Source organism: Phoxinus phoxinus, assembly GCF_949152265.1.
Source record: "Phoxinus phoxinus genome assembly, chromosome: 4".
Classification (NCBI taxonomy): Eukaryota; Metazoa; Chordata; class Actinopteri; order Cypriniformes; family Leuciscidae; genus Phoxinus; species Phoxinus phoxinus.
Window position 1 is genome coordinate 43,624,183 of NC_136879.1, and position 12,500 is coordinate 43,636,682.

General features: G+C 39.2%; 1 protein-coding gene across 2 annotated transcripts in view; it reads left to right on the plus strand.

Annotated features, from left to right (window-relative positions):
* Positions 1-12,500, plus strand: part of map4k1 (mitogen-activated protein kinase kinase kinase kinase 1) — a 61,737-nt gene that overhangs the window by 40,526 nt on the left and 8,711 nt on the right. Inside the window, exons 17-27 of one of the 2 annotated variants that reach the window (XM_079611059.1) lie at positions 259-279; positions 417-465; positions 1,308-1,470; positions 2,130-2,230; positions 2,934-2,975; positions 4,262-4,340; positions 4,416-4,492; positions 4,598-4,658; positions 5,903-6,005; positions 11,391-11,449; positions 11,569-11,672. In XM_079611059.1, coding sequence (XP_079467185.1) covers positions 259-279; positions 417-465; positions 1,308-1,470; positions 2,130-2,230; positions 2,934-2,975; positions 4,262-4,340; positions 4,416-4,492; positions 4,598-4,658; positions 5,903-6,005; positions 11,391-11,449; positions 11,569-11,672 — 859 coding nt within the window. The remainder of the gene's footprint in view (positions 1-258; positions 280-416; positions 466-1,307; positions 1,471-2,129; positions 2,231-2,933; positions 2,976-4,261; positions 4,341-4,415; positions 4,493-4,597; positions 4,659-5,902; positions 6,006-11,390; positions 11,450-11,568; positions 11,673-12,500) is intronic. The other variant, XM_079611060.1, reaches the window with a different exon arrangement.

Consider the following 12,500-nt stretch of genomic DNA (forward strand, 5'->3'; position numbering starts at 1 on the left):
GATTTTTCATTGATTTCTACAAGTTTTAATTAACAATAACAACAATAACAGCTTTTTTCAGGGAACTAATTATGATTTTAGCTGAGATTAAATCCACTCTCGGAACATGTTTTGTAAATTTTTTTTTTTTTTTACATGTTTTGTTAATTGTTCATCATAATTCCATTGTTCATTTTACTGATTCGCCATAAGCGTCATGCATGTGTGATTGTGTCTGTGGTTATTAATCATGTCTTTAATCCTCTTCTCCACCCACAGACCTGCCAGTCATTCACTGAGGTACTTCAGCAATAATCACACACACACACACACACACACACACACACACACACACACACACACACACACACACACACACACACACACATCAGTCTGTTGATGAGTTATGAATGATCTGACGAGTCTTCTCTGTTTAGTAGCACACTGAAGTACAGCGATGAAGCTCCTCCTCCTCTTCCTCCTAAAGTAAGATCATTAAAGACTTCAGAAGAAACGTTACATTCCAGCGGAACATTAAACGCTTACAACCCTGTTAAATCCTGTGATTCATGCTCAGCACTATAATGTAACAAATATATATAAAAAACACAGTAAGACCTGAAATATGGGGAAACATATACATATGTAAAAAATTATAATAATAATATATATATCTGATGAAAATAAATTAATAAAAAAGGCAAAAATGTTAAAATATATCATTCATATCATAAATATGAAATAAATAATAACAAGTCTAAGATGTTGAGATATCTAATTCATATAATAAATAAGAAAATATATTCATAAAAATGCTAAAATGTCAAAATATATAATTCACCATATATATGAAAATACATTCATAAAAAATGCTACAATGTTGAAATATATAATTAATCATAAATATGAAAAAAAATCATAAAAAGGCTAAAATATTTAAATATATAAATCACATCATAAATATGAAAAAAATCATAAAAAGGCTAAAATGTTTAAATATATACTTTCTATAATAAAAATGTTTTTTTTTTCTCAAATGTTGAAATATATGATTAATCATATAAATGAAAATACATTTAAAAAAAAGTATAAAATGTTAAATGTATAATTCATCATAAATATTACAATAAGTTAATTAAAGGCTAAAATGTTGAAATATATAGTTTATATAATAAATATGAAAATAAATTCATAAAAATGCTAAAATGTTGAAATATATAATTCATCATAAATATGAAAATAAATTCATAAAAAGACTAAAATGTTGACTAATTGCTGATATATTTAGCTTTAAGAAAGTGTGTGTATATGAATGTGTGTGTGAGCAGCCGAAGCCCCGCACGAGTTCAGAGGAGAGTGTGACCGCGGACGAGGATCACAGTAAAGCTCTGGCCGTCTGCATCCCGACGCCACTGTTCAGGACGTCCAGCGGGACACACACACACACTCGACCCGTCCCACGCCCACGCTCCGTACGCAACGTCAACTCAGGTGAGTGTCTCACACACACACACACACACACACACACACACACACACACACACACACTCGACCCATCCCACGCCCACGCTCCGTACGCAACGTCAACTCAGGTGAGTGTCTCACACACACACACACACACACACACACACACACTCGACCCGTCCCACGCCCACGCTCCGTACGCAACGTCAACTCAGGTGAGTGTCTCACACACACACACACACACACACACACACACACACACACACACACACACACACACACACAAACACACACTCGACCCGTCCCACGCCCACGCTCCGTACGCAACGTCAACTCAAGTGAGTGTCTCACACACACACACACACACACACGACCCGTCCCAGGCACGCGCTCCGTACACATTAGTATTTAAAAAAGTAACTTCGATATTTTGTAAATTTTAAGTAACTTTACTGGTTACATGAAAAAGTAATCTGATTACATAACTTGTAACACAACACTGCTCATGATCCACCTGTGTAACAGCGCGCATGTGTGTGTGTGTGTGTGTGTGTGTGTGTGTGTGTGTGTGTGTGTGTGTGTGTGTGTGTGTGTGTGTGTGTGTGTGTGTGTGTGTGTGTGTGTGTGTGTGTGTGTGTGTGTGTGTGTGTGTGTGTGTGTGTGTGTGTGTGTGTGTGTGTGTGTAGATCCGTCTGCGTTCTCCAGTTTTCACACTGATCCTCCACTGGTGCTTCTTCCTCCTGAACTGCCGCCGAAGAAAGACAGAAGAAGAAGACAAGCTCCACAGGTGTGTGTGTGTGTGTGTGTGTGTGTGTGTGTGTGTTTATGTGTACAGATGTGACTAGCCGAGACTCTTCTTTATGTGACGTAATGACGCAAATCCACCGCTACCACTGGAATTATAAACATTATGACAAGCTTGCTGTTGAATTGAGCTACGGCAAGCAGAGAGTTATGAACACTGGCTGGTTATGTACTTGCTCAAAAAAATATTTTGGTTAATTTTTAACCCAAAAAAGCTACGGACTGCAGCTTTAAAGTTTTTATTCATGCTTGTTCTTGTTATTATCACGCTTATATCACGTGACCACAGACTTTTCTATTCTGATCATTTGGCATTCTTTTTTTTTCTTCAGTTTTTGCAATATATTTTTACATTAGTGTTTACATTTTTTTTTTTTTTTTTTTTTTTTTTGATCCGTGGCCGCAATATATTTGACGGGATATTGATCATAATTCTCCGGTTTAAAGTCAGAGTCAATTCTTTCAATTCAAGTGTTTTATTACTTTTAAGGTGTTGTTAGAGTTTAGGAAGTGTGTGTTTAATCTCCAGCAAGACTGTTATTTTCCTGTGTGAGTGTGTGTGTGTGATCAGTGTCTCGATCTCCTGCTCTGCATCTGCAAGAGTCTCGGTTTCGTGCTTCATGCTCTCGCGCTCAGGAAGTGGTTTACAGCGTCTGACTGTGTGTGTGTTTCTCGCTCTCGTTCAGGATCCGGTCCAGAGTGTGTGTCCAGTGATCAGGAAACCACCGGTACGTGTTCGACCGGCTTCTCCGGGAATACGGCCTGCACCGGGAAAAACTGCAGTTTGAGACAACAAATATTATTACATTTTTTAAGTTAAAAGTTTAAATTTAATTGCAATGAAATAATATTAGTAAATTCAGAAATATTGTAAAATATTTTAGAATATTATAATAATTAAATTATTTAATCATATTAAATATATTGTCAAATATTTTTGAATGTTATGATAATTTATTCAATTAAATTAAAGGTTTAAATTTAATTACATTGCATTTTTGAAAGAGAGAAATATTATTAAATTCTGAAATATTGTAAAATATTTCTGAATGTTATATTAATTTAAAAGTTTAATTTCAATTACATTGAATTGTTGAGAAAAAAAAATATTATTATTAAATTCAGAAATATTGACATGTTTCTGAATATTAAAATAATTAAATGTTTAATTAATTAAATGTTTAAATCATATAATTTAAACGTTTTAATTAAATCATTACATTATTGAGAGAATAAATATGATCCCATTTAGAAATATTGTCAAATATTTATTATTAATATTGTCAAATAATAATTTAATTATTACTTAAATTCAATTATAAATCATTTAAAAGTTTAAATTAAATTGCATTGCTGAGAGAAAATGATATTATTAAATTCAGAAATGTTGTCAAATATTTCTGAATGTTATAATAATTATTTAAATTAAGTTTAAATCTAATATTGCCAAATGATTCTTAAATCATGTATAATTTAAAAGTTCAAATTAAACTACATTAAATTATTGAGAGAAATCATTTTTATATAAATAATTATATATAAAATAACTTTTTAATATAAAATAATACAATTTATAAATAATTACAATATTTCTGAATGTTATAATAATTAATTATTTCTAAAATTAAATGACAAATAATTTAAATGGTTAAATTAAATTGCATTACATTCAAGAATTATGTCAAACATGAATTATCATATTTCATAATAATTGATAAATATAATTGATATTGATTATATTTTTATACATTTTTGATAATAATTGATTGATGCTTGATGTTAGTTGCATTATATAAGTCACAGTGTTATATTATGTTGTGTGTGTGCGCGTGTGTGTGCGCGTGTGTGTGTGTGTGTGTGTGTGTGTGCGTGCGTGTGTGTGTGTGTGTGTGTGTGTGTGTGTGTGTGTGTGTGTGTGTGTGTGTGTGTGTGTGTGTGTGTGTGTGTGTGTGTGTGTGTGTGTGTGTGTGTGTGTGTGTGTGTGTGTGTGTGTGTGTGTGTTGATGATGAGCAGATCGTGTTCAGGAAGGTTTTCCACGGCTGTCCTCTAAAGCTGAACTGCTCGACCTCATGGGAGCATCCCGTCACTAAAGGTACGCGTCCTCCAGCTTCTTCTGGGGTGTGTTCTGACCCGAGACCCTCAGTAACACTCCTGCTCTCTGTCTTAGATCTACACCTGATTTTTGGGGCCGATGAGGGCATCTTCACACTAAACCTCAACGGGTCTGAGCCCACCATGGAGCTGGTGAGAGACTCAAACACACACACACACACACACACATTCCTGATGACACTTGCAGCTCGTTCTGATGCTTCTCTGATTCTCTCTCTCTCTCTCTCTCTCTCTCAGCTGTTTCTGGGAAAGTGTGTGTGGGTTTACACCATCGGGAACGTCTTAATGTCCGTCTCAGGTGAGGAACAATCAGATAGAGATCATGGGAACCTGCATGTCAATCACCTTCATTTATGTAGCGCTTTATACAATACAGATGGAAGACCGTTTCTGCCACTTAAGAAAAACAATAGCATGCATTTTGTAAATGACAAATGACAAAAAGTCTAAATTATGACATAAAAAAGTGATATTAAGATTTTAGTCATATAATTTTGACTTAAAAAGTCATAATTGTGATGTTAAAAGTCAAAACTGACATACTAAGTCATAATTATGACAAAAAGGTGAAATTATGACTTACTGTTGTGAGAGAAAAAATTTGACTTAAAAAGTCCTAATGATAATAAAGCCAAAATTTACTTAAATTTATATTGATTCATTCAAAATTCAGACTTAAGAAGTCATGTGTATTGAGTTTAAATTGACAAAAAAGTCATAATTTTTACATAAAAAGGGTAAAATTGCGACATAAAAAGTTTACATTTTTACTTAAAAATTCCTGATTATGATATTAATGTGGATATTGACATACTTTGAAATTCAGACACTAAAAAGTCATAGTTATAAAATAAAAAGGTAAAATTACGACGTTTTAAGTCAAATTTTTAACACAAAAATTCCTAATTGTGATAAGTCCAAAATTGACATAAAAAGTCAGATTATATAAAAAATTCTAAATTATGACATTTACATTATGAAAAAGTTGCAATTATGCAACTAAGTCATAATTACGCTACTAAGTCATAATTATGACAAAAAAAGGTGAAATTGTGACTTGAAAAGGTTTTGACTTGAAAAGTCCTAATTAAATATTCAGATTTAAAAAGTCATAATTATGACATAAAAAGTTAAAATTACAATGTTTTAAGTCAGACTTTTGACGTTAAATGTCCTAATTATGATATTAAAATTGAACTTTTGATCAGATTATGTCAAAAAGTCTAAATTTTAACATAATAAATAAAAATAATGAGACGAAAAGTAGAAATTATGACATAAAATGGTGCAATTATGGAATAAAAAGCATAAAGAGGAATAAAAAGCATCATAATTATGATGTAAAAAGTAATTGACGTACATAATCATAAAAACATAATTTAGACTTTGTATGTCATAATTTCTACTTTTTATGTCATAATTATGATTTACCAAAGCATGATTTTTCTCATGTGCTGGAATGTGGACACAATACACTGCAGCTTGACAGTGGTAAACGTGTTGGCAGTGACTGACAGATAGAGTGGTTGATGTGTGTAACAGGGAAGTCCTCGCAGCTGCACTCGCACGCGCTGAAGGAGCTGTACGAACACACACGCAGAGAGCACCGCATAGTGGCTTTGCCCACACACAGACTGTTGCCACGGTAACTGCCTCCTTTTGTTACATCATATGCATTTAAATGATTACAGTGCCCATATTATGCTTTGTCCGATATTCCCTTCCGTGCAGTGTGTAATACTGCTGTTTGTGACTGTAAAAGGTCTGCAAAGTTTCACAGATCAGTTCTCCTAAATGACAGAAGCTATTCTGAACTGCATTAAACGAGTCGTCAGTAATTCCAGTCTCACTTCCTGCGGAACCTGTGTAGGTTTAGAACTAATTTGCATAATTGGCATAATTGGCTAGCTTGTGGTTTTCATTGGCTCAACAGCGTCTCCTTTGCCCCGCCCTACTGTAGTTGTAGACTGGAAGAGTTTGGTTGACCAATCAGAGCAGAGTAGACCAATCACATTCACAACAGACTGGGTCATCTGACCAATCAGAGCAGAGTAGACCAATCACAACAGACTGGGTCATCTGACCAATCAGAGCAGAGTAGACCAATCGCAACATACTGGGTCATCTGACCAATCAGAGCAGAGTAGACCAATCGCAACATACTGGGTCATCTGACCAATCAGAGCAGAGTAGACCAATCGCAACATACTGGGTCATCTGACCAATCAGAGCAGAGTAGACCAATCGCAACATACTGGGTCATCTGACCAATCAGAGCAGAGTAGACCAATCGCAACATACTGGGTCATCTGACCAATCAGAGCAGAGTAGACCAATCGCAACATACTGGGTCATCTGACCAATCAGTGCAGAATAGACCAATCACAACAGACTGGGTCATCTGACCAATCAGAGCAGAGTAGACCAATCACAACAGACTGAGCCATCTGACCAATCAGAGCAGAGTAGACCAATCACAACAGACTGGGTCATCTGACCAATCAGAGCAGAGTAGACCAATCACAACAGACTGAGCCATCTGACCAATCAGAGCAGAGTAGACCAATCACAACAGACTGGGTCATCTGACCAATCAGAGCAGAGTAGACCAATCGCAACATACTGGGTCATCTGACCAATCAGAGCAGAGTAGACCAATCGCAACATACTGGGTCATCTGACCAATCAGAGCAGAATAGACCAATCACAACAGACTGGGTCATCTGACCAATCAGAGCAGAGTAGACCAATCACAACAGACTGAGCCATCTGACCAATCAGAGCAGAGTAGACCAATCACAACAGACTGGGTCATCTGACCAATCAGAGCAGAGTAGACCAATCAGAGCAGAGTAGACCAATCGCAACATACTGGGTCATCTGACCAATCAGTGCAGAATAGACCAATCACAACAGACTGGGTCATCTGACCAATCAGAGCAGAGTAGACCAATCACAACAGACTGAGCCATCTGACCAATCAGAGCAGAGTAGACCAATCACAACAGACTGGGTCATCTGACCAATCAGAGCAGAGTAGACCAATCACAACAGACTGAGCCATCTGACCAATCAGAGCAGAGTAGACCAATCACAACAGACTGGGTCATCTGACCAATCAGAGCAGAGTAGACCAATCGCAACATACTGGGTCATCTGACCAATCAGAGCAGAGTAGACCAATCGCAACATACTGGGTCATCTGACCAATCAGAGCAGAATAGACCAATCACAACAGACTGGGTCATCTGACCAATCAGAGCAGAGTAGACCAATCACAACAGACTGAGCCATCTGACCAATCAGAGCAGAGTAGACCAATCACAACAGACTGGGTCATCTGACCAATCAGAGCAGAGTAGACCAATCAGAGCAGAGTAGACCAATCGCAACATACTGGGTCATCTGACCAATCAGTGCAGAATAGACCAATCACAACAGACTGGGTCATCTGACCAATCAGAGCAGAGTAGACCAATCACAACAGACTGAGCCATCTGACCAATCAGAGCAGAGTAGACCAATCACAACAGACTGGGTCATCTGACCAATCAGAGCAGAGTAGACCAATCAGAGCAGAGTAGACCAATCGCAACATACTGGGTCATCTGACCAATCAGAGCAGAGTAGACCAATCGCAACATACTGGGTCATCTGACCAATCAGAGCAGAGTAGACCAATCACAACAGACTGGGTCATCTGACCAATCAGAGCAGAGTAGACCAATCACAACATACTGGGTCATCTGACCAATCAGAGCAGAGTAGACCAATCGCAACATAATGGGCCATCTGACCAATCAGAGCAGAGTAGACCAATCGCAACATACTGGGTCATCTGACCAATCAGAGCAGAGTAGACCAATCGCAACATACTGGGTCATCTGACCAATCAGAGCAGAGTAGACCAATCGCAACATACTGGGTCATCTGACCAATCAGAGCAGAGTAGACCAATCGCAACATACTGGGTCATCTGACCAATCAGAGCAGAGTAGACCAATCACAACATACTGGGTCATCTGATCAATCAGAGCAGAGTAGACCAATCGCAACATACTGGGTCATCTGACCAATCAGAGCAGAGTAGACCAATCGCAACATACTGGGTCATCTGACCAATCAGTGCAGAATAGACCAATCACAACAGACTGGGTCATCTGACCAATCAGAGCAGAGTAGACCAATCACAACAGACTGGGTCATCTGACCAATCAGAGCAGAGTAGACCAATCGCAACATAATGGGCCATCTGACCAATCAGAGCAGAGTAGACCAATCACAACAGACTGGGTAATCTGACCAATCAGAGCAGAGTAGACCAATCACAACAGACTGGGTAATCTGACCAATCAGAGCAGAGTAGACCAATCACAACAGACTGGGTCATCTGACCAATCAGAGCAGAGTAGACCAATCGCAACATACTGGGTCATCTGACCAATCAGAGCAGAGTAGACCAATCGCAACATACTGGGTCATCTGACCAATCAGAGCAGAGTAGACCAATCGCAACATACTGGGTCATCTGACCAATCAGTGCAGAATAGACCAATCACAACAGACTGGGTCATCTGACCAATCAGAGCAGAGTAGACCAATCACAACAGACTGGGTCATCTGACCAATCAGAGCAGAGTAGACCAATCGCAACAGACTGAGTCATCTGACCAATCAGTGCAGAATAGACCAATCGCAACATACTGGGTCATCTGACCAATCAGAGCAGAGTAGACCAATCACAACAGACTGGGTCATCTGACCAATCAGAGCAGAGTAGACCAATCACAACAGACTGGGTCATCTGACCAATCAGTGCAGAATAGACCAATCACAACATACTGGGTCATCTGACCAATCAGAGCAGAGTAGACCAATCGCAACATACTGGGTCATCTGACCAATCAGAGCAGAGTAGACCAATCGCAACATACTGGGTCATCTGACCAATCAGAGCAGAGTAGACCAATCGCAACATAATGGGCCATCTGACCAATCAGAGCAGAGTAGACCAATCGCAACATACTGGGTCATCTGACCAATCAGAGCAGAGTAGACCAATCACAACAGACTGGGTCATCTGACCAATCAGAGCAGAGTAGACCAATCACAACAGACTGAGCCATCTGACCAATCAGAGCAGAGTAGACCAATCACAACAGACTGGGTCATCTGACCAATCAGAGCAGAGTAGACCAATCACAACAGACTGAGCCATCTGACCAATCAGAGCAGAGTAGACCAATCACAACAGACTGGGTCATCTGACCAATCAGAGCAGAGTAGACCAATCACAACAGACTGGGTCATCTGACCAATCAGTGCAGAATAGACCAATCACAACAGACTGGGTCATCTGACCAATCAGAGCAGAGTAGACCAATCACAACAGACTGGGTCATCTGACCAATCAGAGCAGAGTAGACCAATCGCAACATAATGGGCCATCTGACCAATCAGAGCAGAGTAGACCAATCGCAACATACTGGGTCATCTGACCAATCAGAGCAGAATAGACCAATCACAACAGACTGGGTCATCTGACCAATCAGAGCAGAGTAGACCAATCACAACAGACTGGGTCATCTGACCAATCAGAGCAGAGTAGACCAATCAGAGCAGAGTAGACCAATCGCAACATACTGGGTCATCTGACCAATCAGAGCAGAGTAGACCAATCAGAGCAGAGTAGACCAATCGCAACATACTGGGTCATCTGACCAATCAGAGCAGAGTAGACCAATCGCAACATACTGGGTCATCTGACCAATCAGAGCAGAGTAGACCAATCACAACAGACTGGGTCATCTGACCAATCAGAGCAGAGTAGACCAATCAGAGCAGAATAGACCAATCGCAACAGACTGGGCCATCTGACCAATCAGAGCAGAGTAGACCAATCACAACAGACTGGGTCATCTGACCAATCAGAGCAGAGTAGACCAATCGCAACATACTGGGTCATCTGACCAATCAGAGCAGAGTAGACCAATCGCAACATACTGGGTCATCTGACCAATCAGAGCAGAGTAGACCAATCAGAGCAGAGTAGACCAATCGCAACATACTGGGTCATCTGACCAATCAGAGCAGAGTTGACCAATCACAGCAGACTGGGCCATCTGACCAATCAGAGCAGAGTAGACCAATCACAACAGACTGGGTCATCTGACCAATCAGAGCAGAGTAGACCAATCACAACAGACTGGGTCATCATCTGACCAATCAGAGCAGAGTTGACCAATCATAACAGACTGGACCATCTGACCAATCAGAGCAGAGTAGACCAATCACAACAGACTGGATCATCTGACCAATCAGAGCAGAGTAGACCAATCCTAACAGACTGGGTCATCTGACCAATCAGAGCAGAGTAGACCAATCACAACAGACTGGACCATCTGACCAATCAGAGCAGAGTAGACCAATCACAACAGACTGGGTCATCTGACCAATCAGAGCAGAGTAGACCAATCACATCAGACTGGGTCATCTGACCAATCAGAGCAGAGTTGACCAATCACAACATACTGGACCATCTGACCAATCAGAGCAGAGTAGACCAATCACAACAGACTGGGTCATCTGACCAATCAGAGCAGAGTTGACCAATCACAACAGACTGGGTCATCTGACCAATCAGAGCAGAGTAGACCAATCACAACAGACTGGGTCATCTGACCAATCGAGTAGAAAAGAACTGATGCTGCAATGAATATTATAAGAAAATGAAAGTGATTTTTGATGTGAACCCAAAAACAAAACTAAGAACATGTAAAATAGAAGAATAGGAGCACATTAACCAGTGTGACACACACTTGCTGCAGCAGCACTGAGGTGTTCGATTCTAACCACACATGCATGAAAACAGAGAAACCACACACACACACACACACACAGAGCGTCCATCACTCTTAACGGAACTTTGTGACTGAGTGACCCATATAAAGGAAAGACACAGTTGCACACACACACACACACACACACACACACACACACAGTCTAATAGTTATTTTCCGTCTCATAACAGGAAGTTTGCGATCAGCACGAAGATTCCAGACACAAAGGGATGCCGGACGTGTTCAGTGGGTGAGATGAGCCAATCCCGATCGCCGTGCACATCACGCCTGGCTCTGTAAATGAACACACTGTGGAGCCAGATCAGCCTCAAAAATAATACTAATAAAAGTGCAAATGTGTGTGTGCAGCTCATAACGCTCAGAACGGCTGTGTGTTCCTGTGCTGTGCGCTGGAGTCCAGTGTGGTTCTGTTGCAGTGGTACGAGCCCATGCACAAGTTCATGCTGATCAAGGTGAGAGAACTGCCTTTCAAGGGGACACATCATTACCCCGTGAGTATGTGTGTAATCGGGTCCCGGTGCTTCTACCGACCCAGAAAACGTGAAAACTGAAACCAGTGACTTTGTTTTGTTGAGTCTCTCTCTGCACGCATGTCCAACATAAGTCGATCAGATTCGCTCCCCTTCTGCCGTATGCAGAGGATCTTATTATAATATTACCACAGTGGTGTAGTCTAGTTCTTTGTAGTGAGTATACTGTGATAGAAAACTTTTTTTTTTTTTTAATCATTACATTTGTACGGAAGCGTATTGCATTCACTTGAGGGAAAAAAATCTACTCTGTTTTTAACGAGTTAATTATCTCAGAATTACGAGATCATTTTTCATGGGAAATTTTTTTTTGCTCTGTTTTTCTGAATTAAAGAGTTAATTATCTCAGAATTACGAGATAAATTTTCATGGGAAAAAAGTTTTTGCTCTGTTTTTCTGAATTAATGACTTATCTCAAAAAAAATGTCAAAGAATTTTTTTCTTGAAATAAAATGTATTAATTCAGAAAAAAATATTAAATAATTAAGTCATTAATTCAGAAAAACAGAGCAAAAACTTTTTATTCGTGAAAAATTATCTCGTAATTCTGAGATAATTAACTTGTTAATTCAGAAAAACAGAGCAAAAACTTTTTTCTCATGAAATTTTTTCTCGTAATTCTGAGATAATTAACTCGTTAATTCAGAAAAACAGAGCAAAAAAAATTTCCCATGAAAAATTATCTCGTAATTCTGAGATAATTAACTCCTGAGATAATTGGTCCAATTAACGGTCCAATTGTCCAAAAGT